The sequence below is a fragment of the Coccinella septempunctata genome, chromosome 3 (genome assembly GCF_907165205.1).
Source record: "Coccinella septempunctata chromosome 3, icCocSept1.1, whole genome shotgun sequence".
NCBI classification, from domain to species: Eukaryota; Metazoa; Arthropoda; class Insecta; order Coleoptera; family Coccinellidae; genus Coccinella; species Coccinella septempunctata.
In genome coordinates this window covers 4,839,163-4,863,794 of record NC_058191.1, presented here as the reverse complement: position 1 = coordinate 4,863,794, position 24,632 = coordinate 4,839,163, and the positions used below count along the sequence as shown (strand labels likewise).

Sequence of the window (24,632 nt, the reverse complement as noted above, 5' to 3'; positions counted from 1 at the left end):
TTGATCTGACTCAAATTGTATATGAAGACAATATTTATTCATGTATTTCACGTGAAATATAATTATAATTCAATTCTGCTTTTAATATGATTGCTTACGGGTGTATGAAATAGCATGAAACAAATTCGCATTTTGTGAAAACCGAATTCCTTTTCCAAATAAGGAGAATCGATAGAAAAAATAGCGCATTTGAATATCTTCAGATGTGCAAACTTATAAAAATAATTGTCGGCTGTCTCTCTATTGAATAAAAAATGCCACAATCTTGACACATGGGATTTACAACAAAAATCTGCTTGCTTTGAGGAAGTCGCTTCAAACGGTGTCCAAGGGAGCTTGTTTAGTGCTGGAGTACTCAATGATTTTCATAGATGGCGAGATTTATAAGATGAAGAAACACGGCAATAACTTAAAAATTACTAATGATATGAAACTTTCTCCAAAGAAAAGAATTGGGTCATAATAATGAATGGACTAAAAAATTCATGAACGTCCTCTAACTGCTTGCTTCATCAAAAACTTGGCTTTGCAATTCCTCGAAAGCATAGAAGCACCACATATTATATTTCAAAAATGCATAATCATCAATTTATCCTAAATATGCGAACACTCAGTTTTATATGTGTCCGAGCGTGAATTCGGTTGTCTGACTCCGATTTATCAGGCCATTTTTTGACCCAGTTGCGAGCGATATTTTTAACAGAAGAAGAAACTCTTCGTCTGTCACTCTCGACAACAATAATATCATCGTCGGATGCGCCTAAATCTTTCTCTCCAAAAACCCAAAGCAATCTTCTAATATATCGCCGAAATTATCGCACCATTCATCATCTCTGTATTGAGTGAACCAAAGTGATATTGAGCAACTTTAAGAGTGGTGTACACCGTTTTAGTGGTCATATCAAAAAGAGAAAATGAATATCTTTCGTCAGAAACCACTAATTTATATGGCGTTTTCATTTTTATTCAATTCATACAGTTCGTCAGTTCGGAAAGTCAGAAATTTTTTATTAGTCAAATGGAAAAAAATTCATTCATGTTATTAACTTTCCGAGGTGCAATTATCTCTTCTATGAATTTCCACATGAAAAAATTTCTCGAAATGTCTCGCCATTGGCTACAATTCGTATCCTGGTGAAATTGAAAAAAGACGTTCGTTAAGTGCTGCCATATTTTCGAAGAAAGTGGGAACTATTTTAATATTCGTAACTTATTCTTATCGTTCAATTGTTCTGGCAACGACCCACATTCTGGTAGTCTTTCGCCTTTTACGCCTTATACGGATGGCGAGAAAATCCCGTGGTATAAACTCCTCTGGCTGAAATGCCTTGTGTCTTCTGCGATCAGCTAGGTACCACGAAGCTTGTGCGGAAGGGAGGTTAATATCCCCCTAGTTCTGAAATATTATGTGGCCCTCTTCTACGCCTGCGTAGTTTCCATTCGCGAATCAATTATTTTCCAATACTTATGAAATCGTGCAACTGCTGTAGAGTAAAACGAAAAACTTGTCGTTTCGAAGAAATAGAGTTGTTGTTTTTTCGGTCGAATACAAATTTCATAACAAAAAATCTTATTTCCAACAGTTTTTCAGAAAAGTTCTCTGTGCTTAGTGCCCGCAAAGTCGAATTACTTCCACAAGGTGCTTAGTAATCGCGAGCCATTCATGAACAATCGATGCTTAGTGCTCTAGACTTGGGAGCACTTTTTGTCAGAGCTCGGTGGTTAGTGCTCGAAGCACTTTTTTTTCTGTTATCAATTCGTAGGCCGAAGTGCACTTTGGCAACGAAATTCATTATTCGGTACTCAAATGAATTAAACATGTAACTGATCATAACATAACCATCAACGTGCCAAAGCCGGCACGAAATTCCTTTATTTTGCAACTTGCAAGAAATTTTGCCGACATCGAATTCCGCGTTAAACTTGAATTTCATTACGAATGGTAAAAAAGAATGGCATCTGCTTAGCCTCCCTGTCGAAGTGCACTTCCGTCAATTGATCACGAATGCTGCTTAAGAATTCACAGAAAATAGTAACGGGCGCTCAAAACATTCGTCGTCAAATATGCTATGGAATTCGGAATGTCGATATTCTGCGTCTAAAAGTAATTCTCAGCTTCCGCTGTACCATTTTCTCAGTAAACTGAACTGTGAAGTTATCGTTTTGAATCGTTGCTGTATCGGAAATTATCAGAAAAATAGAAAGAATGTTTAACTTGCAAAATGCATTTATTATTAAATCCGACTTTGAAAATATGGAGAAAATAGACGGCGAATGGAAATATTCTGTTGATAAATGTTTAAGCGAATTCAGGATCGAGTAGCCCAATATTGCAGTAGGTAGATTATCGATTTTTACAATGTACCTATTGTTTCTCGAGGTGTTAGCAATTTACGTGAAAAAGGTAGTTCAAAGAAAGAAAGGAAGTAATCGATCAAATAAAGAAACCCCAAAGTTAATCAAGAATAATAAGAATTAATTCAGATGCATACCATTCGCTGATATGAATATCAAAAAATGTTCACGATCTGAATCGAACTAGCCAATTTGTCATTAAAGCTGTCTTTTGTGGTGAACATTTTTCAAAAATATTTCGTAGGTTCTGAAAGATGGCGTTGCAACGGTGACACCACACAAAAATGTTGGAAAATATTTCGTGAATTTTTAAAGCAGATTCTGGCATAGTTCGAACCGCAAATCGCTTGTCATCAAAGCTATATTTTGGCGTTGAACTGCTTTAAAAAATATTTTCAAAATATATTCTGTGTAACGTCAAGCTTTCATAACTATTCATTTTCGCCAAGTTGAACTAGTGACGTAGCAAAGAATATATTTTGAAAATATTTTCGAAAAAAGTTCAACGCCAATATACAGCTTATACAGGGTGAGCCTTTGACTCGTACTAATATTTTAACAGTAGATTCTTGAAGCAGAAAGAAACACTTTATTTCTATACCACTTTTCCGATTCGGCGTGTTGAGATAAGATAGGATAAGGTAGGATAAGATAGGATAAGATAAGATAAGGTAGGTTATGGTAGGATAAGATAGGATAGGATAGGATAGGATTACGTACGATAACATAGGATAAGATAGGATAATGTAGGATAAGGTAAGATAAGATAGTATAAGGTAGGATAAGATAGGATAAAATAAAATATAATAAGATAGGATAAGATAGGATAAGGTAGAATAAGGTAGAATAAGGTAGTATAAGATAGGATAAGATAGGATATGGTAGGATATGGTAGAATAAGATAGGATAGGATAGAATAAGGTACGATAAGATAGGATAAGGTAAGATAAGGTAGGATAAGATAGGATAAGGTAGGATAAGATAAGATAACATAGGATAAGGTAGAAGAAGATAGGATAAGGTAGAATAAGATAGGATAGGATAGGATAAGGTACGATAAGATAGGAAAATGTAGGATAAGATAGGATAAGGTAGAATAAGATAGGATAAGATAAAATAGAATAAGATAGGATAAGGCTAAATAAGATAGGATAAGGTAGAATAAGATAGGATAAGATAGGATTACGTAGGATAACATATGATAAGATAAGATAAGATAAGATAGGATAATATAGGATAAGATAGGATAAGGTAGGATAAGATAGGATAAGATAAGATAACATAGGATAAGGTAGAATAAGATAGGATAAGATAGGATAACGTAGGATAAGGTAGGATAAGGTAGTATAAGATAGGATATAGTAGGATAAGATAAGATAGGATAGGATAAGGTACGATAAGATTGGATAATGTAGGATAAGATAGGATAACGTAGGATAAGATAGGATGAGGTAGGATAAGATAGGATAGGATAAGGTACGATAAGATATGATAATGTAGGATAAGATAGGATAAGGTAGAATGAGATAGGATAAGATAGGATAACGTAGGATAAGGTAAGATAAGGTAGTATAAGATAGGATAAGACAGGTTATGGTAGGATAAGATGAGATAGGATAGGATAAGGTACGATAAGATAGGATAATGTAGCATAAGATAGGATAACGTAGGATAAGATAGGATGAGGTAGGATATGGTAGGATAAGATAGGATAGGATAAGGTACGATAAGATAGGATAAGGTAAGATAAGGTAGGATAAGATAGGATAAAGTAGGATAAGATTAGATAACATAGGATAAGGTAGAATAAGATAGGATAAGGTAGAATAAGATAGGGTAGGATAGGATAGGATAAGGTACGATAAGGTAGGATAATGTAGGATAAGATAGGATAAGGTTGAATAAGGTAGGATAAGTTAAAATAGAATAAGATAGGATAAGGCTGAATAAGATAGGATAAGGTAGAATAAGATAGGATTACGTAGGATAACATATGATAAGATAAGATAGGATAATATAGGATAAGATAGGATAAGGTAGGATAAGATAGGATAAGATAAGATAATATAGGATAAGGTAGAATAAGATAGGATAATGTAGGATAAGATAGGATACCGTAGGATATGGTAGGATAAGATAGGATAGGATAAGGTACGATAAGATAGGATAATGTAGGATAAGATAGGATAAGGTAGAATAAGATAGGATAGCGTAGGATAAGGAAGTATAAGATAGGATAAGATAGGTTATGGTAGGATGAGATGAGATAGGATAGGATAAGGACGGATAAGATAGGATAATGTAGGATAAGATAGGATAATGTAGGATAAGATAGGATGAGGTAGGATATGGTAGGATAAGATAGGATAAGGTAAGATAAGGTAAGATAAGGTAAGATAAGGTAGGATAAGATAGGATAAGGTAGGATAAGATTAGATAACATAGGATAAGGTAGAATAAGATAGGATAAGGTAGAATAAGATAGGATAAGGTAGAATAAGATAGGATAAGGTAGAATAAGATAGGATAAGGTAGAATAAGATAGGGTAGGATAGGATGGGATAAGGTACGATAAGGTAGGATAATGTAGGATAAGATAGGATAAGGTTGAATAAGATAGGATAAGGTAGAATAAGATAGGATAAGTTAAAATAGAATAAGATAGGATAAGGCTGAATAAGATAGGATAAGATAGAATAAGATAGGATAAGGTAGAATAAGATAGGGTAGGATAGGATAGGATAAGGTACGATAAGGTAGGATAATGTAGGATAAGATAGGATAAGGTTGAATAAGATAGGATAAGGTAGAATAAGATAGGATAAGTTAAAATAGAATAAGATACGATAAGGCTGAATAAGATAGGATAAGGTAGAATAAGATAGGATAAGATAGGATTACGTAGGATAACATATGATAAGATAAGATAGGATAATATAGGATAAGATAGGATAAGGTAGAATAAGATAGGATAATGTAGGATAAGATAGGATAACGTAGATTAAGATAGGATATAGTAGGATATGGTACGATAAGATAGGATAGGATAAGGTACGATAAGATAGGATAATGTAGGATAAGATAGGATAAGGTAGAATAAGATAGGATAAGATAGGATAGCGTAGGATAAGGTAGTATAAGATAGGATAAGATAGGTTATGGTAGGATGAGATGAGATAGGATAGGATAAGGACGGATAAGATAGGATAATGTAGGATAAGATAGGATAATGTAGGATAAGATAGGATGAGGTAGGATATGGTAGGATAAGATAGGATAGGATAAGGTACGATAAGATAGGATAAGGTAAGATAAGGTAGGATAAGATAGGATAAAGTAGGATAAGATTAGATAACATAGGATAACGTAGAATAAGATAGGATAAGGTAGAATAAGATAGGATAAGGTAGAATAAGATAGGGTAGGATAGGATAAGGTACGATAAGGTAGGAGAAGATAATATAAGGTAGGATAAGATAATATAAGGTAGGATAAGATAAGATAACATAGGATAAGATGAAATAGAATGAGATAGGATAAGGTAAGATAAGATAGGATAACGTAGGATAACATATGATGAGATAAGATAGGATAATATAGGATAAGGTAGGATAAGATGAGATGTGGAAGGAGATTTACAAGTACTAGATCAGTGTGATGAAAGTAAAGGAGAGGAAGGACAGACGCAGCGAACAACAGAATGACGAAACTTGAAAAATGGACCTGAAATCCTTCCCCGAAGTCCGGGCAGATCTGCCTTCCCAGGAGAAGGTGGTTTCCTACACGTTGTGGTTTTTTTAGTCGGTCGGCAATGTCAACTAGCCAACCCGACATATCCTGCGATACGGGTCGCAGTTGAATCTGTTGAGCAGATTTCTTTCACAACCGAAAAAAAAAAGAAAAAAAAAGACAGGATAAAGTAGGATAAGATAAGGTAGGATTACACCTGTAGGATTGGAAAAACAGCAAATGATTTATGTCTCACATGCTCGAAGAAGGACGACCCTGTACACGTGTTCTACGAATGCGACAGATATGGACGATGGAGAGAGCCAACCTCGTACACAAAATAGGAAGTCTGCCAGATATCGAGGAGCTGATCCCCGCATGCTGGTGAACGAGGAGACTTGGAAGGAGATTTATAAGTACTAGTGATCAGTGTGATGGAAGTGAAGAAGAGGGAGGACAGAAACTTGAAAAATGGACCTGAAACCCTTTCCCGAAGCCCAGGTGCATTATTACATAGCCAACACGACATATCCTGCGACACGGTTCGCAGTTGAATCTGTTAAGCAGATTTTTTCCACAACCAAAAAAAAAAGATAAGGTGGGATAAGACAATATAAGGTATGATAAGAAAGGATAAGATAATATAATATATATAATTTTTAATTTTTGAACATCAAATTACTCGAAAACAGTTAATTATACGACAAAATATAAAGAATATTTATATTATTCAACTCAACAAGAAAGCATTGAAGTGTTGTTCCGATTCAGATTCATATAAATTTGTCGCCACCCAAAATATTTTTGACTTTATTAGTAACCGCAGCAACATGTAGGTTATTAATAACCTACATGTAACCTAGATATTATATTCTTGCTGAAATTTCAGCAAGATGAAATTAGTGAAAACCCATTTGAAGGTCTTCAATTGGACAGGAAAGTCTTACTAATTTAGCAGTCCTATCAATAGAAAACAATCACGACATCATTGATAATTTTGCAGAAACCAAAGCGGGAGAAGTCAAAATAAAGGTTATTTTGAGTGCATGTAATTGTTATTTTTGTATCCTTTTTCTTCTGATTTTATTTTTATTAATTTCTTTCAAAAATAGAAAAGATTTTTCCGGGCAAAGAAAGTTTTTCGATAATGAAAGATAAATTCAAACCCACAATAGAGAAAGAGAATATCTTAGCAGGCGCATTATGAGAATTCGCCACTTGCGCCAGAATCCTAGTTCCGCCTCTGCATTAGTATCGTATTTCCAGGGTTTGGTTCTTTGAATTTCTGGTATTTTTATGGTACGTTAGGGTCATAATGAGAAAACTGCTGAACGTGGGTCATATCTTGTGTTCGAAAAAAAATCATCAAATAAATGAAGAATTATATTCCGAAATTCATTGTATTGCACGAAACCGTTTATGAGAGAGAACTGAAAATAACATTTTTGTATGGTTTCAACAGCCTGTATCTTTCACCCAGAGCCGACACGGAAAAAATGGTAAAGAAAAAAAGGATTTATTTTGGCATGAAGAATCTACTGTTGAAATACTTGTATGCAATCTTCGAGAAAATCGCTGTAAAATCATTTAAAACTCAATAACAACTTGAATCGATTCAATAAAAATCAGTATGAGACATTTCGTCAATCTGGTCGCCTTTTTTCTGAAGCTTGATTCTTTGCATATGCATCATGAATGTTCTTATTTTGAAATGAAGTCAGTTTATCAGCGGCTTCGATTTGAAACGAGTTTTCTGAAAATGCCAAGACGTAAATAAACAAACGCTGAGGCTAATAGGGCTATCGGAATGCTACAGGGTGGCCTAACTCAGGTTGTTGTAGCGGAAAGGCTCCAAGTCAGCCAAAGTGTGATATCTCGACTTTGGAATAGGTTCGTGGAGACAGGTTCCGTGTTGGAAAGACCAAGGCTTGGTGGGCGACGAAAAACAACACCTGCTCAGGATCGTTTCATCACCGTTTCGACGAGAAGAAACCCTACATCTACGTGTAGAATGCTACGGAATACTCTTCAAAATGCAGATGGGGTCCAAGTTTCTATCGAAACCATCAGACGACGTTTGAGAGAGGTGGATCCAGGTTCTAGACGTCCATTAAGAGGAGTTCCATTAACACGTGACCATAAGCGTCAAAGACTGGAATGGGCAAGGCAACATATTACACTATAGGGAGCATAGCATTGACAATGTTGTGCCAAATTTTCACGCTGCTATTGGTGAAACTTTTCAATTTCTAGAGGATAACGCTAGACCGCACCGTGCAGCCATAGTTGAGAATGTGCGCGAGAAGCTTGGTATTCCAGTTTTACCAATACCTCTACACTCACCAGATTTGAATTGCAAAGAACATACATAGGGTATGCTCCAAAGAAGATTAGATAATCATCAACCTACCCCAGAATACTTTGATGATCTGAGAGAGCTTCTGCCCCGTTTATGGAACCAAATTCTTCAAGAAATGTTCATGTGCAATGCAAAGAAGATGTCAAGCTGTTATTGATGCCCGTGAAGGCCATACATTGTATTGATAGTCTTAAAATGCTTGAATTCTCTGGGAATAAAATATCGTTATTTTTCTCGATTTTTCTTAATCACAAAAATCTTATTTTAACTATATTTTTTTGCAATATAAGTCAATATCCCTAACTCATGTGGAGCAGTTTAGTTTGTTTCTTAGTTATTTGTGTTAGTATAAATGTAAATAAATAGTCTTAATCAGTTGGACGTTTTAACTGAGTGAGGAAAACGTTACAATATTATTAACGATTATATAAATTATATATTGATTATTAATATTTATAGAAGAGAAATTTTTTTTAAGATTGTTAGTGGATTCTATACGTAAAAATGTGTCTCTAAACGAGTCATGTTTCAGATCTGTTACTAAACACAAAAAAGTTATGGGAATTTTTCTAAATCGTCAAAATCTAGATTTTTTCTAATAATTCAAAAACGAAAGATCGTGGGAGCCTACGGGTTTCATCACTGTTTGTTTCTCTGATAAAGGGCTCGGAAAGGTGTCGTCTGTTTTGCTCCAGCTCATCTATTTTCCGAGATCCTCCCCTTTGGACAACGAATTTAGGACACCCTATATAAGCAAAATTATTGGTTTACAATAATTTAATCAGTCCCCTGAGGACATGGAATGCAAAAGCAACTAAAGAACTGTTTAAAGCTGCAGGCAACAAGGCTATCATAGCCAGCATGGTCGCCAATATTCGAAACGAATAGGCACTAAAAGAAAGAAGAAGAAGAATCAGCCCGGAAAATAGTTGATCTTACCTGAGATTTGTCATATTTCAGTCGTTTCCAAATGAATTGTCTCTTGTCCAAGTTCCCATTAGTAGAATTCGTTGCGACAGAATCATTGTTTGGAGAGTAATAATTCGGATTAGCAAAACTACTCCCATGTCCGTAACCGCAGCGGTGCTTTGCCCGCATGAACAAAATGACCGCCACCAATATGATGGTCATCAGAAGGACGCAAGCCAGCAAGAGGAAGGAGATGATATAGTAGGCCTGTGTGTGCCTGGAGCCGAAGCGTTCCACGACGTCGTCAAATTTGCCATTGTAGGGGTCGTAGTAATTAGGCTCAGAGTCATCATCGTTGTCGTAGTCGTTCCCACAGTTGAATTTTTCCTTTGGACATTTTTCGGGAACCCGTTCGGCTGGCTCTGAAAATATAATTTTTTATATCTACACAGGGTGCAAACCACCACTAAATACCCAAACAACAATTAGTTTCTCACCCTGACCTAATTGTTGCGCCCTCTGAAACTTCTTTTAAAATATAAGTAATAAATAATAAGTTCCAAGGTGAGTAGAATTTCCTATGTTATGAACAAATGGATTGTTTTTCGTTAACACTCATTTATTAACTTGATTTATCATCTATGCAACGCAATTTCTCGGCATAATTTTTACAAATTTGAAAAAGTCTGATTAACTTGAAAATTTGGTCGTTCTGTAAACATTCCGTACCGTTTTTATTCCCTTTTCAATTCTTAAAAACAATGTAGCACCGTAAAAAACATCCCGAATTGGGACATAACCGAGTTTTTGTTTTCTACACCATTTCCAGTTGTAAGTTTTTTTTCTAGTTTTTTGCTGGTGTGAAAACCCGGGCGGAGCAGAGAAAGAACTCAGGGGTGAACCGCCGTTTTTTTCCTAATTTGCTAGTGTCCTTTTTCTACTGTTAGTATGATTTTCTGCTGGTGTGAAAACCCGGGGGGGGGACACAGAAAGTACTCAGTGGTGAACCGCCGTTTTTTTCCTAATTTGCTAGTGTCCTCCTTCTACTGTTAGTAGAATAGGAAGCACTCAGTTCCGATTTCATTGACAGTTGAGTGTCTTGGTCTGGTTTTTTTCGAGCGAATAAATTTATATCTATTGGTTTCATTAGTTATGAGTTCTACGAAATATGAATGAAGTATGAAAGATACTACTACTACTACTACGACTACTACCCCTGGAACATAGATGGAAGGAATGGAAAATAAATATTTGTTGTTGTCCAAAGACTGGAGTGAGATAGTTGCTTAGTGTCGCCAATCACAATTGAATCTGACGTCATTGTCACATCAATTTTCCATACGTAAAGGTAGGAGCTATATAATTTTTTTTTCTTCACTGCCTTAGACGAAGAAGCATGGAATGTTGTTATAAACAAATACATTCATAACAAGTCAATGTCCATTCCATGTATTTATGTTCCAAACTACTACCCCATAAGTTAGCTTATTACTCACCTTTTTTGCAGTTTGGCTTATCATCAGGACATCCACAGGTGTAGTTCTTATTTGTGTAGAAACATAGGTATTCACATCCACCATTATTGATAGCGCAGGGATTCCATCCTTGTTGCTTCGTTTCCGAAACGATGGTGATTCCCATGGCAGCATCCAAATCAGGTCTTAAGATCGTTTGCTCTTTACCCGACGTCTTATCTGCTCGATAAACACTTTTGTTTTTCCAGTCGGTCCAGTAGATATGAGAACCCAGCTGGCAAAAATTGATTGATATTTTAAAGGTATCTTCTTTGAAAAGTATTCTGGTAATTTTCAATTTCAGCAGCATTAACTCACAACACTAATCAGAATTAAGAGCGAAAAGTGTATTGTCAAATATAACTCGATTTTTGTATTTCATTTCATCGTGTTAGCTCTAATGATTTCCGCGAAAATGCCCATACAGTGAAACTTCAACAGTCTGGTTCTGAGTCTTGCAGATTTCAAAAAACTAATTGAAGAATATTTTTCCATACGCCTTCCAGCCCTTATGCATAATTTGGAAAAATTGGTACAAATTTAGAGTACCTATCTCCTAGCACTAATTGACTATTTTTTTTTATTTTATGAAAAAAATTTGAGAAGAAATATCATTGAGTAGGTACCTATATATGAGATTGAGTATTGAGCACTCAATGGTAATATCTAAGAAAGGGTTGAATTGGGCCATGAAACTAGAAATATTGCCATTCTTATCTACTAGGAGTCAAAAGTCCCCATCCCTTTTATTTTCGCATTGGATTTATCTTCTTAATTAAGGTGAGAAAAAACAGGAGTGGTACCACGATCAATCGACAACTTATCGATGACGGATTCGACAAGGCGTTGTCGGCAATTACACTCGACAGTTTCGTATCAGCAAGATGTTCATACAGCGGAAACCTATCAACTGAGTGACCAATTTTCACCTAATCGAGGTAATGTAGGGAAAAAGGGGAATACTGTCGAGTTGTGCGCTTGTCGTGGAGCTTGTGGTACTACTACTGCTGATGTAGTTTTCTCAGTTGGTCGCTAGAGGTGACGAAGTAGTCATAGATTACGCTATCGTCATACTGAAAATGTTGGAAAAAGGGGCTGATTCGAAGTTACTTGAACAACGTATTGTGGTATCAAATACGAAACATTTTTCCAAGTTTATAGCAATTGCTCAGGTGTTTGAATGTCTCGTTCAAGTTATATTTAATTCTTCTTGCTATTTCAGGACGCGTCATTGCACAAATTCACGCCAATGTGGTCTCTTGCATGTTTTCCATGCTACCAAAGTGTATTATTGAATTCATTTAACCTGTTGACATTAGTGTCCCTCTGTATAATTACAGAAGCGTGAATAATAGTAATAAAAAAAACAATAGTTGTCAACTATCATCATCTTCTTCATAGTCTATACAGGGTGAGTCTTTGACTCGTAAAAATATTCCAACACTAGATTCTTGAGATCAAAAGAAACACTTTTTTCCTATACCATGTTTTCCGATTCGTCCCTGATAAAAAGATATAGCCATTTTAAGTTTTCATAATGAGCTGTGCCACCCCTGAAAAAACAAAATTGCCTGCAGAATAACTAGCTAAATCTATGACACTACACATCTGTGGATCTTTCAAATAGAGCTGTATTCAGCCAAAGTACCCAATTCATCAAATTTCACAGATACTTTTTAATTATTCAACATAAACCGTTTGTTTTGTTTTTTATGGTTTTTTAACAGCCTGTATCTTTCAAACCGATCCGAATCGGAAAAAATGGTAAAGAAAAAAAGTGTTTCTTTTGACCTCAAGAATCTACTACTAAGATATTCGTAAGAGAAAAGTAGTGTTCTTTAGAATATCATTTTATTATAAAAAAAGGGTTCTTATGATCCATAGAGCTGTTGGAGATTGTTGATAAAACATGCGTTAGATAGGCAGACAAATTCAGACTTGTATCAAAAGATGAAGTAGATATACGAAAAATATCTCGAACAAAAACCAAGATGTAGTAAAATATTTGGAACAGTACTTTTTCAGAAATGCCGAGTACATACATACAGAGTGTGGATAATATGGAACCTACGGGTAGAGGACTCTATGGCGGTTCAGAAAAATATATTTTACGTTCAGTAAAAGTGCCTTGGTTTTTGAGATATTGGAGATTTTCGAAAATTCCACAGAATTACACCCTTCGCCACTCGTTTTGCAAGCAAGACTCCAAATGAAGGAATTTTTTCAAACTGTTTTTTGGATAGTATTCCTGGATAGAAGATCTATCGAATGTAATTCATTATTTTTGAGGCGCATGAATAGTTCTTCATGAAAAAAAGATCTAACTCAAATTTTCCGTTTTGCTTATTTTTCTTCCATAAGTTCAACCTAGCGCGTTGTAAAAAAATAATATGGGTAACTGATAGCCAATGCAAGAAAAACATGCCCGTTTCATTGAGATTCCGAAATGGTATAACTCTCTGTATTTTCAGCATATAATACAAGATAAATTCCTATTGCAATCAGTTGAGGCCTAGTTTAATGTAAACACTGTTTCTAAAATTTTCAGCAGCTAAAATGAGAAATGCAAGCAGAATAGAGCAATCTTCTATAAGATGGTATAGAGCACGTACTGAAGCTCATGGTGGCCTCTTAGAGCATGTTTTGTGAAATTTAATTCAATGAAACGATACTCATTTTAAAATTGTTGATATGCAATAAAGCATAAAGCTACCCATACAGCACATGTATATCCATTGAATGTCCATTGGACGTACAAAATGGACATGACGGACATCCATTGTACGTCCAGTTATGTACAATGTTTGGTCCAGAAAACGTCCGACCCTCACTGGATTTAACATCCTATGGACGTACATATAGGATGTACAATGGATGTACAGACAGGATGTACATTGGACGTACATACAGGATGTACATTGGACGTACATACAGGATGTACATTGGACGTACATACAGGATATACATTGGACGTACATACAAGATATACAATGGACGTACATACGGAATGTCCAGTGGACGTACATATAGGATGTACATTGGACGTACATACAGGATGTACAATGGACGAACATACAGGTACGTCCATTGTACACCCGAACCTCACTGGATTTAACATCCTATGGACATACCTGTATGTTCGTCCATTGTACATCCTGTATGTACGTCCATAGGATGTTGAATCCAGTGAGGTTCGGACATTTTCTGGACCATTCATTGTACATAAGTGGAAGTTATTTGGGAGTCTCAAATGCCCATTTTATTGGGGTTAGCATTTTTTAAGTTTGATTCGAAAAGGGTATTTCAAAATCCCACCTATCAATACATATATTTATTGATAATTATAAGGAGATTGGGATTATTGAAAAATGAAATGCCTGGAAATGTTCCACATCTTTATGTGAAAAATTAAAATAAAATAAATAACAAGTATAATTTGTACATTGGACTACTGTCCCTAAGCAAAAAAAAACTAAACTATAAAAAACTGAATATCAAAGAAGCAGATATATAGGTATATATACACTGAACAGGAAACACTTATGATATATTTTCTATCGTTGGCTCCTCGAACCCATTTAGAAATAGCCTCTTCTATCTCCTTCCTGTCCCCTTTACTGGAGTGTATGGCCGTTTCTGTAAATTTATTTCATTGAAATTTTGCTGTTGTCATATCATATAGTACATCACCATACTATAATTATAATAGAATGGTGATAATATCTATTGAAAATTGAATTTCTGGATGTTTTCTCGTAATTCCGTTTCATATTCTTATATTGTTGCCCCCCTACCAAATAATAGATATTCATGGTTGTGAAAAAACAAAAATATATTTTTTATGATAGTATGAATATAATTATAACTAATGAAATCATCAAATTAACATGAAACAGAGATGAACATTCGTGATTCGTATAAGCATTCAACATTCAATTCCTTCAACATTTCTACCCATTAGATTATATTTTTCTCTCTACACGTAAATTTGTCACTTCCCTCAAGAATAAAAAATTTGACTCACCTCGTTTCTATCAAATATATGCACCACACACTGGAACTAGAACTAGACACTATACCTCAAATGTAGTTCAACAAGCTAAAGCCAAAATATTCACAAATTTACAAAATATGTCGAGTCCACTTCAAAATCCACTGATTACCGATTAATGAGGTTCTGTTAGATATTCTGTTCTGATTCAATATTTCGCTGTGTGTTACTGAAATGAAACTCAAAAAATAAATGTTTCGGTCTTTGGGACCAAAGTTCCAGAGTAAAAAAAGGAATAATTATGAGAGGGCGGAACATCTGGGTTTCAACACAGTCAGTATGTACCTACTCTCAATAAGAGCCGAGACCGACATGGCAGCAATACAAGGGTATATCCTTGCATGCACATTCCTGTTATTTCCAACATCCCTTATCTAAAGTACAATGGACATCCATAAAACGTCCATTTTTGAAAGTACAGTTAATGTCCAGAAATGTACATCCTACGAATGTTCAGAAATGAATAATTATAGATAGTAGAAACTGATACATCCAGTTGTCATACAGAAAAGTACAATTTCTGGATGTACATATTTGTATCCAGATCCGAACATCCAAAAGATGTACAATCATGGATAATTCACGTTGATCCAAAATTGTACGTTGAATGGACGTACACTAACGTACAATTTCTGATAGTACAATTAAGATCCAAATTTGTATATCCATAGGATGTCCAATAAGGGACGTATATGGATGTTTGTCCAACATCCCTTATTTAAAGTACAATGGACATCCATAAAACGTCCATTTTTGAACGTACAGTGAATGTCCAGAAATGTACATCCTACGAATGTTCAGAAATGAATAATTATAGATAGTAGAAACTGATACATCCAGTTGTCATACAGAAAAGTACAATTTCTGGATGTACATATTTGTATCCAGATCCGAACATCCAAAAGATGTACAATCATGGATAATTCACGTTGATCCAAAATTGTACGTTGAATGGACGTACACTAACGTACAATTTCTGATTGTACAATTAAGATCCAGATTTGTATATCCAGAGGATGTCCAATAAGGGACGTATATGGATGTTGGTCCAACATCCCTTATTTAAAGTACAATGGACATCCATAGAACGTCCATTTTTGAACGTACAGTAAATGTCCAGAAATGTACATCCATTGGACTTCCATATAAGGTCCGTGGACGTTTGTACTTCATTTGGATATAAAATGGACGTCCATTGGACGTCATGTGCTGTATGGGTATGATTCATTAGAAAGTGTAGACTATAGAGCATGTATCAGAACTCATGGTGGCCAATTTAAACATCATTTGTAAACTTCATTCAATGAAACGATAATTTAAAATTGTTATTTTTTCTCGTTTTCTTTTATTATTGAACCCCAACGTTGTGAAATCAATATTTTCAAGTTATGAATTAAATTTCAGCATTTTTGTAACAAACGTATTGAATCAATGTAATAGAAATTAATTTTTAGCTTTTTTTCTTAATAACAAAGGTGTTAAAATTCACTTCGTTACTTGAAATTAGCTTAAAAACTATTAACTTTATAGGGCTTAATAATGAAAGAATACGAGAGAAAAAAACCAATTTTGAAATATCGTTTAATTGAATTGAGTTTTGCAAAAAATGTTCAAAGTGGGCATCAGGAGCTCTACTATGTAGATGCTTCACAACTTCTTATGAATAACTGCTTTATTCTACTTGCAAGTCTAATTTCATTGAAGAAAAAGGCTTACATCAAACTCTGCCTTGACTCATTGTAATAGAGATTTATTTTGTATTTAATGCTGGAAATAGAGTGAGTTATACCATTTCAGAATCTCAGTGAAACATGCATGTTTCCTCTTGCTTTGGCACTCAGGTAACCATATTATTTTTTACACCACGCTGGGTTGAACTTTGGAAAAAAAAAAGCAAAACGGAAAATCTGAGTTAGATTTTTTTTATGAAAAACTATTCATGCGCCCCAAAAATAATAAGTTACATTCGATAGCGCATCTATCCAGGAATACTATCCAAATTACAGTTTGAAAAAATTCCTTCATTTGGAGTCTTGCCTGCAAAACGAGTGGCGAAGGGTGTGATTTTCTTGAATTTTCGAAAATCTCTAATATCTCGAAAAACAAGGGACTTTTACTAAACATAAAATATATTTTTCTGAACCGCCCTAAGGACCTCTACCCGCAGGCACCATATTATCCATTCATTACGCCACATCCTGTATAATAGGGTTAAACAGAAAATATTATTCAAATATAACCTACCTGTGCAAGAGCATATGGAAGAGTTTGTTTTATATCCAGACTAATCCTGTTTTGTCCATGCAAATTTGCCGTTTCTATTCGATCCTCATTCGATTTGGCCTCAATCCAGTACAATCTTTTGCTGCCGAAATCGATGGTTAGACCCAGAGGAAAACTTATGTCTTCATTAATCAACACGAGACGTGACGACCCGTCCAAATAAGATCTCTCAATTTTCGGCTCTTTCCAATCAGTCCAATACAAGAAGCCTTTTCTAGGAAACACTGCCACAGAGTGTGGGTCTTGCAGATTTCCCCCAATCACGGTTTTGCTATAAGAACCATCCAGCCTGGCCACTTCGATCGTTTTCTTCTCGCTGTTAGTCCAGTAAATGTTATCGGCAATCCAATCAACAGTTATACCGTTAGTGGCTGTTTTAATCACATCTTTCACATCGGACAAATCGTTCATATTGATACTTCGGATGGTCTTCTTTTCTAAATCGTTGTAGTAGATTTTTTTATGCGTCCAATGGAAGTCCAAGTCGTATGCTTCGTTCAGATTCTTGATCGGTAAAGTGTAATCCCATGCATCCGCGGTATCTAAACTTATTCTACTGATGGCGAATCTCGTCGATACCAGAATGAATGTCGACGGTGAGTTCTCACATATCTTAGTACTGTTTTTCTTGAGCAATATTCCCGTAGGACATGCACAAGTGTAGGATGTTGGGTTGCGCAGACAAAGATGTGAACATCCTCCGTTGTTGGTACCGCAGGCGTTCTCTGCAATGTTGTCCGTTTGCACTGCTCTCACGTCCATCAGACCTGTTAAATTTCTTCGAATTATCTTGCTATCAGAGCCCTTAAACTTTTCCGCTCTGTGTAAAGCTTGAGTTTTCCAGTCCGTCCAATACATATGATTGCCAACAATAACTAAGCCATAGGGATGGGGTAAACTTTGCAGAATAATTTTTCTGTTTTGACCGTTGAAGCTGCAAGATTCAATCTTATTTTTCTTCGCATCATTCCAGTATAATTTATTAGTCGGCCTATCGATTGCTAAACCGTTCGGCCATTCTAAATTTGTGTCGATTATCACTTTCCTATTTTGACCGTCCATATTTGCAACTTCAATCTTAGGTTTGCTTCCCCAATCAGACCAGAAAATTAGGCCGTGGTGATAGTGCAAGGCTATGGCCCTAGGATTTCCGTTGTGAGTGGAAAATAGGACCTTTCTGTTGGAGCCATCTAGTTCGCACACTTCGATACTACTCCTTCCCCTATCAGTCCAATAAATCTGAAAAAAAAAAACGATTTTCGTAAATATGTTAAACTGTTAAATTCACCATTAAGAATGAATCAACATTCTATCCCTATGAAAATCCTTCTGAATTAGATATTTCATATAAACAACCTATCTCTATAGCAGGGTTTCTTAACCTTTTCCTAGCTATGGACCCCTTTCAATATTTCGCAGAGCTCACGGACCCTTTCTGAAAAAATAAAAAGAACGAGATTTGGATTTTGCCAGATTTTATTATTTACGATTGTAGTTAATATACATCAGTTTCGAACTTAATGTTGAGACAGAATGGTCATGGACCCCCGACTTTTGTTAAATGGACCCCTTAGGGGTCCATGGACCACTGGTTAAGAAACCCTGCTCTATAGGTTCAAAAATAACATCATTGTTTTACTAAAATTATTCCGATTCACAGTAGCCAAAAAATTATTAAAAAACTTTGCCAATTTTATTATTTCAACACAGAAATAGTTACTTAACCATAACTAGAGATCTGCAGGAAGAATACAGAAAAAATGATTTTTCTTAGAGATAAGCATGTCGAAAGCTAACTTTTGAAAAATTTATTTGATCGCTTCAAAAATTGTCAAGATCGAACGGTTGCACTGTGGTGGATAAAATTTCGAGACATTACTAGAAAATCTGCTCTTTTATAATATGTAGCACATTTGGATCTACAATGATTTTTTCGGGATAAACGCGTGTCGAGAAATTCCCATTAAGATGGGGTCAGTTCAAAAATTGTCAAGATCGAACAGTTGTACCTATGTAGATGAAATTTCGAGATTTAGTACCGGAAGAGTTTCTCTTCAGATGTAACACTTTCAGAACTACAATGATTTTTCTGGGAGACACCGAGCTCAAAAAATGGTTTTTTAAAATTAACAGTGCCGTGCCTGGGGTGGCGTAAGGACGCAGAAAGAAAGCTTACACAGAAAACAACTGGTTCTCCGAACTCTTACAGGCACACAGAGTTTCTGAGGGTAACTTCGGTACCTACGGAGAGTCAGGATAATATGATATGTTACCTATATGATTTCCGTCTTCAAGTAAGAAGTTTCAAAACAATTTTGTTTCGAACATAAAGCTTATATAACAAATATGAAGATATACCTATTTATATCTACAGGGTGTCCGCGTCATGGGGCGGCAGTTGATTACTCTAATTCTATTAACTAATTAAAATGTTTAAAATAAAACTTTTTTTCCTCTTTTTAAGTAGAGCATCTCCTAAAATTATTTAGAACTATACAAAGTGTTTCGTTTCTTCTGCAGAGCTATCAACTTCGTTATTTTAAATGGAACATCCTAAATATTTTTACAGTTTTGAATTCCTTGTTAAATTTGAATATGAGTTTGATAACACAACTATATCTGAATTCTCAAGGGTGTTCGAGAAATTTGACTTTTTATTAATATTTTGACAGTTTGAGATATGTACTAACATAAAGGACTATAGCTCCGTCCCCATTCTATGTAATTGATTCATATTTGGAATGTGTCTAGTCAATAAATGAAACACTTAAAATGTTCTTTGTAAATAACCACGAAAACGTAGATCCATTATCAAAACAGAAATTCATCAAAATCTTATTTTTTTTTAATGATAACCCATATTTTCTTTTCATCATTCGAAACAACTAAAAGCGAACAAAATTTTTAAATAATGAACAGAAGAATAAATGTGGTTGTTTATAAAAATTAAGATTTTGATGAATTTCTGTTTTCATAATGGATCTACGTTTTCGTAGACCCTGTATATAATATGGTTATATTCAAAGAAAATTTTCAGTGTATCGTTTATTGACTAGACACAGTCCAGATTTAAATCAATTTCATAGAATAGGGACGGAGCTATAGTCCTTTATGTAAGTACCTAAGCTGTCAAAATAATAATAAAAAGTCAAATTTCTCGAAAACCGTTGAGAATTCAGACATACTTTTGTTATCAAACTCATATTAAAATTTGACAAGGAATTGAAAAATGTGAAAATATATTGGGTGTTCCATTTAAAATAACGAAGTTGGCAGCTGTGCAGAAGAAACGAAACACTTTGTATAGTTCTTGATAATTTTAAGAGATACTCTACTTAAAAAGAGGAAAGTGTTATTTCAAACTCTTTTCTATAAAGTTAATAGAATTAGAGTAATCGAGCTCAGCTTCATGGCGCGGACCCCCTGTATAAACAAACACCTCACAGAATTTCAAATATTAAATAATGCCCCTCCTCCAAAATAACTTCTAGAACCGGCACTGTCCACGAATCTCTGTTTTAAGTTTGTTCCATCACGAGGCCCATCGTTACATGCTTATTAATTTTTAAATATTAATTATTGTTATAGATTATTCCATATTATTACTTTTAAATTTTGTTTTTCTTTTCATTTTTCGTAGCGTAATTATTCGAAATATATTTTCATTTGCGTTCTACACTGAAATACTGTTTTTCGGAAAACGCCATAACAGAAGTCACTAGAATTCACATTGACAACGCCATTTGTATTGTGAGAAATATATGTATGACGTGCTTAGCTAAAGATGGTTCACAATTCGAACAAGACTTTTGACTGTGCCTTATTATTATACTTAACTACCAATAAAACATTATCACTGAATTGTTTATCACATAATAAATAATTCATTAGTCATTTCGTAAATGGTTATTCAATCCAATTTTTCTTCTTATAATATCTGATAAAATATTTTTACTCGGGAAGAAATAGCATAGGAAAAATAATTCAAAAATCGGTAATGCCGATCACAGAGTACGAGTCCACGAAAAAAATGCATATATCACGCCTATACCTACTTATATTATATTGTCTTATTATTCAACAATAAGTGAAATGGAAAGCAGGAAAAAGTCCATATTTTTTTCTCATGAAATATTTAGGTGAATAGTTACATATGATTCATTCTTTACATTAGCATTTCAAAAATCAGAAATCTCTGTCATATCTTGAAAATGGCTGGATCGAAATATTCAATAAATTCTTAATCGAATTACTCGTAAGAAAGTGCATGTAAAATGTAATCATGAAAGGGATCACGCCTAAACAGTCAGGCAATGAATACAATAATAAGAATTAATCCAGATGCATACCATCTGATATGAATAATAACAAGTGTTACGACCAGGATTGAACTAGCCAATTTGCCATCGTCAGGGCCCTAAATGGAGTACGCTCCATCGAAGAAGAGCATATCCTGACCATGGTTTTGGTCTCATTTGACCCCCTCAGAGCAACATAGCTTCTTCTCCGATGGGGAACGTTTGTAATTGATGGTCCGTTATTCAAAACTGGCAAGCGCTACTGAGTACTATCCAGTAACACAGCGCGCAACTGAGTACTATCAAAGATTAACCTTTCTCTTTGGTACTATCCAGTTACACAGAGCGCCACCCAGTATGAAGCGATATCCGATTCAATCCCCTCCAGAAAGAAACCCAGACGAAGACAATAGCATATGTCCAGAGACAACCTCTGTTGTCTCTGGCATATGTCCCATATTTTCCCTAATTCAGTACGCCGATGGTCAGCATCTGCTACATTTAGGGCCCTGACGATGGCAAGTTCAATTCGGATCGTAGCACTTGTTGAAATGCATCTGAATTAATTCTTATTGTTGTAGAATGTAATAATCATTTTCTAAATTTTGGTCAACAGCTCAAAATCTAGAAATAATAGGCCGGTTCTGTCATCAGATTTTTAGATAACTCAGGAAAAGAATAGCTCGAGATTATGTAATACTTTTTTATCTAGCTGCTATAGTTCTTGAGATCCCCTCAGTAGAAATCGAATGTTTTCCACCTTGTAGATTTAAGGACCATCGATACTATTTATATTTCTTCTTTGATGTGCCGCAGATATATCAAATGAGGTGAGATATTTTACGAAAAATGAATAAAAATTATTTTTATTTTCTACTTACCTTCCTGCCAGTGGAATCAATTGCTATACCATCAGGATTCATGAGCTCGTGCATGATAATTATCTGCAGATCAGACCCATCAGATTTTATCTTCTTGATAACCGCCTCTTGTGTATCAGTCCAGTATATTTCGCCAGTTCTGCGATCAACATCAACAGAAACTGCCATTTTCAACGGAGGGAATGGTAGAACAACATCGGCTGTATAAGGTACGTCTAGTGAGATTTGTCGAATATCAGTTCCGTGTGCAAGAATAAGGTAATTGGTGGGACCACTGGCACAAGATTTACCGTCCTCCTGTAAGAAAAAAGTGAAATCGATAGTTGAGTATTAAAACCATAATGAATTGATTCATCCCCTGAAAAACTATTTCGAAAAGTTAAGATTTTCTGAGAATGGGGAATTCTCCTCAATTTGAGTTATCACCGCATACGCAAGTTTAAACTGAATAATTATGAGTTTTATTCATGAATTTTTCAAATGCACCGCGAAAACTATTCAAAATCATTCTTCAAATATGAGGTTGTATAAAATTTAAATCGCTTCATTTCTAGTTTATAGAATAACAGCTGTTGATTTACAGCCATCATAAGGCGAGTACTCAATGGCGAGCTTCAACAGCAACCGGCCATAAAAATCCCATAAAATTTTACGACCTTCCTCGTGCGTCGCAGACTTTGTCTATCTCATCAAGATAGTGTATTTGTTGTCCTTTATTATCAACGCCTATTTCAGTCAATGTTGCCAACTTGTGCAATAGAAACGAAACACTTTAAATTTCAAATACGCATTTTTATTTTTCATTTTTAAGTACTTAATATAATTTTTTAGGGAAACGGTTTAAATGGTTATTTCAAAGTGTGACGTTTCAAAGATAATAAGGATATGTCATAAAAAATACATCATTTTCATCAGAAGAAGTATTCCTAATATCTTAAGGGTTTTTGAGGTGTAAATCTCGGACATTTGTTTTGAAAATAATTTTGATTTTTTTTTAAAGAAATTCACTCATGCAAATGAAGAGACCGAACGGCTCTCATTCAAGGTTGACTTCTAGAGGAAGAACTTATATTATTTTGACAAATCATTCCAGATTCTTTCTGATGACAGTTTGACCCCTTTTCAGAATCTGTAAAATGTGACAGAATTAAGATTGGGGTAGAGGTGTTATGTACTCCAGGTTTATGAAATCATTCGATGACTTTACTCCACACTTAATATCCCTTTTTTCGCATGAAAGGACCCCGCAAAATTAAGAAACATCTACCTAATCGTTATCACTCCAGTGATAAGTATAGCTTCAAGTAGGTACACGTTTAAAATTTCAAATTAATTCATGGTGAAAAATTAATGTTTCAATGTTCATTCGACATAACTATTCTCTAATGAAAATGAAGTATTAAACGAAAATTTCCTACCTTCAATTTAATTCCTGTAGGACAAGCACACGAATATCCGAACGGTTTCAACAGACACAAATGTGTACAGCCTCCGTTATCCTTGTCACAAGGTGTTGCTATCGTTCGCCTATTCCGATGAAAAATCTTGACTTGCATAATATTCGTCACTTTTTTCTCGAGTAGAGTTCTATTGGAACCATCCAGTTTATTCGCCCTTTCCAGTGTTGAATTAGCCCAATCGGTCCAGTATATACTTTTACCAAATACGTCCAATCCATAGGGGTGTGGCATGGTGGAGCCTTCTGAAATAATGAAAGAATTTGTTGCCACGATTTTTTTATATCGTTTTGTGTTCTTGCTTAACCGTTTGATTGTGTTCCTAATTTTCACTGATTATCAAATGATTTATAAAATTCGAAAATTTCTATTTATGAAATTTTTTTATGCCTATTTCCTTTAACAATATCTCGAAATTTTTATTTCATATTTTTCAAATTTTCAGGATGATGAGGAATCTGAAAAATTCTCATGTTTTTGTTACATTTGGTTTTATCGAAAGTACCTATGAAATTAAGTTTGTAAAATGGGATTCTCAATGAATTATCAAATTTTGGATTCCCCAAAAGTTCTAACTGTATTTTAGATCATATGACCTCACTCATATTCTGAAGTGTGAAGTGTTCATGAGTTCTTTAAGCTTATTTTCTATTCGATATGATCATCATTAGAAGAATGAAATTTATTGGAGTCACGTTGTATGTTTTTCACTTTAATTTTGAAGAATGAATTTCACTGATATTCACAAAAAACATGCGGAATTTCGATTAGTTTTCATCAAAGCTTCGTAATTTCA

The 24,632-nt window shown here is 34.9% G+C and overlaps 1 protein-coding gene across 1 annotated transcript in view; it reads right to left on the bottom strand.

Moving 5' to 3' along the window:
* LOC123309835 (low-density lipoprotein receptor-related protein 4) overlaps nucleotides 1–24,632 on the bottom strand; it is an 81,426-nt gene that overhangs the window by 8,494 nt on the left and 48,300 nt on the right. The window contains exons 16-20 of the mRNA XM_044893117.1: nucleotides 23,798–24,081; nucleotides 22,380–22,676; nucleotides 17,162–18,439; nucleotides 10,849–11,101; nucleotides 9,383–9,774 (exon numbers count right to left, since the gene is read on the bottom strand). Of these exons, the coding sequence (XP_044749052.1) occupies nucleotides 9,383–9,774; nucleotides 10,849–11,101; nucleotides 17,162–18,439; nucleotides 22,380–22,676; nucleotides 23,798–24,081 (2,504 nt within the window). The remainder of the gene's footprint in view (nucleotides 1–9,382; nucleotides 9,775–10,848; nucleotides 11,102–17,161; nucleotides 18,440–22,379; nucleotides 22,677–23,797; nucleotides 24,082–24,632) is intronic.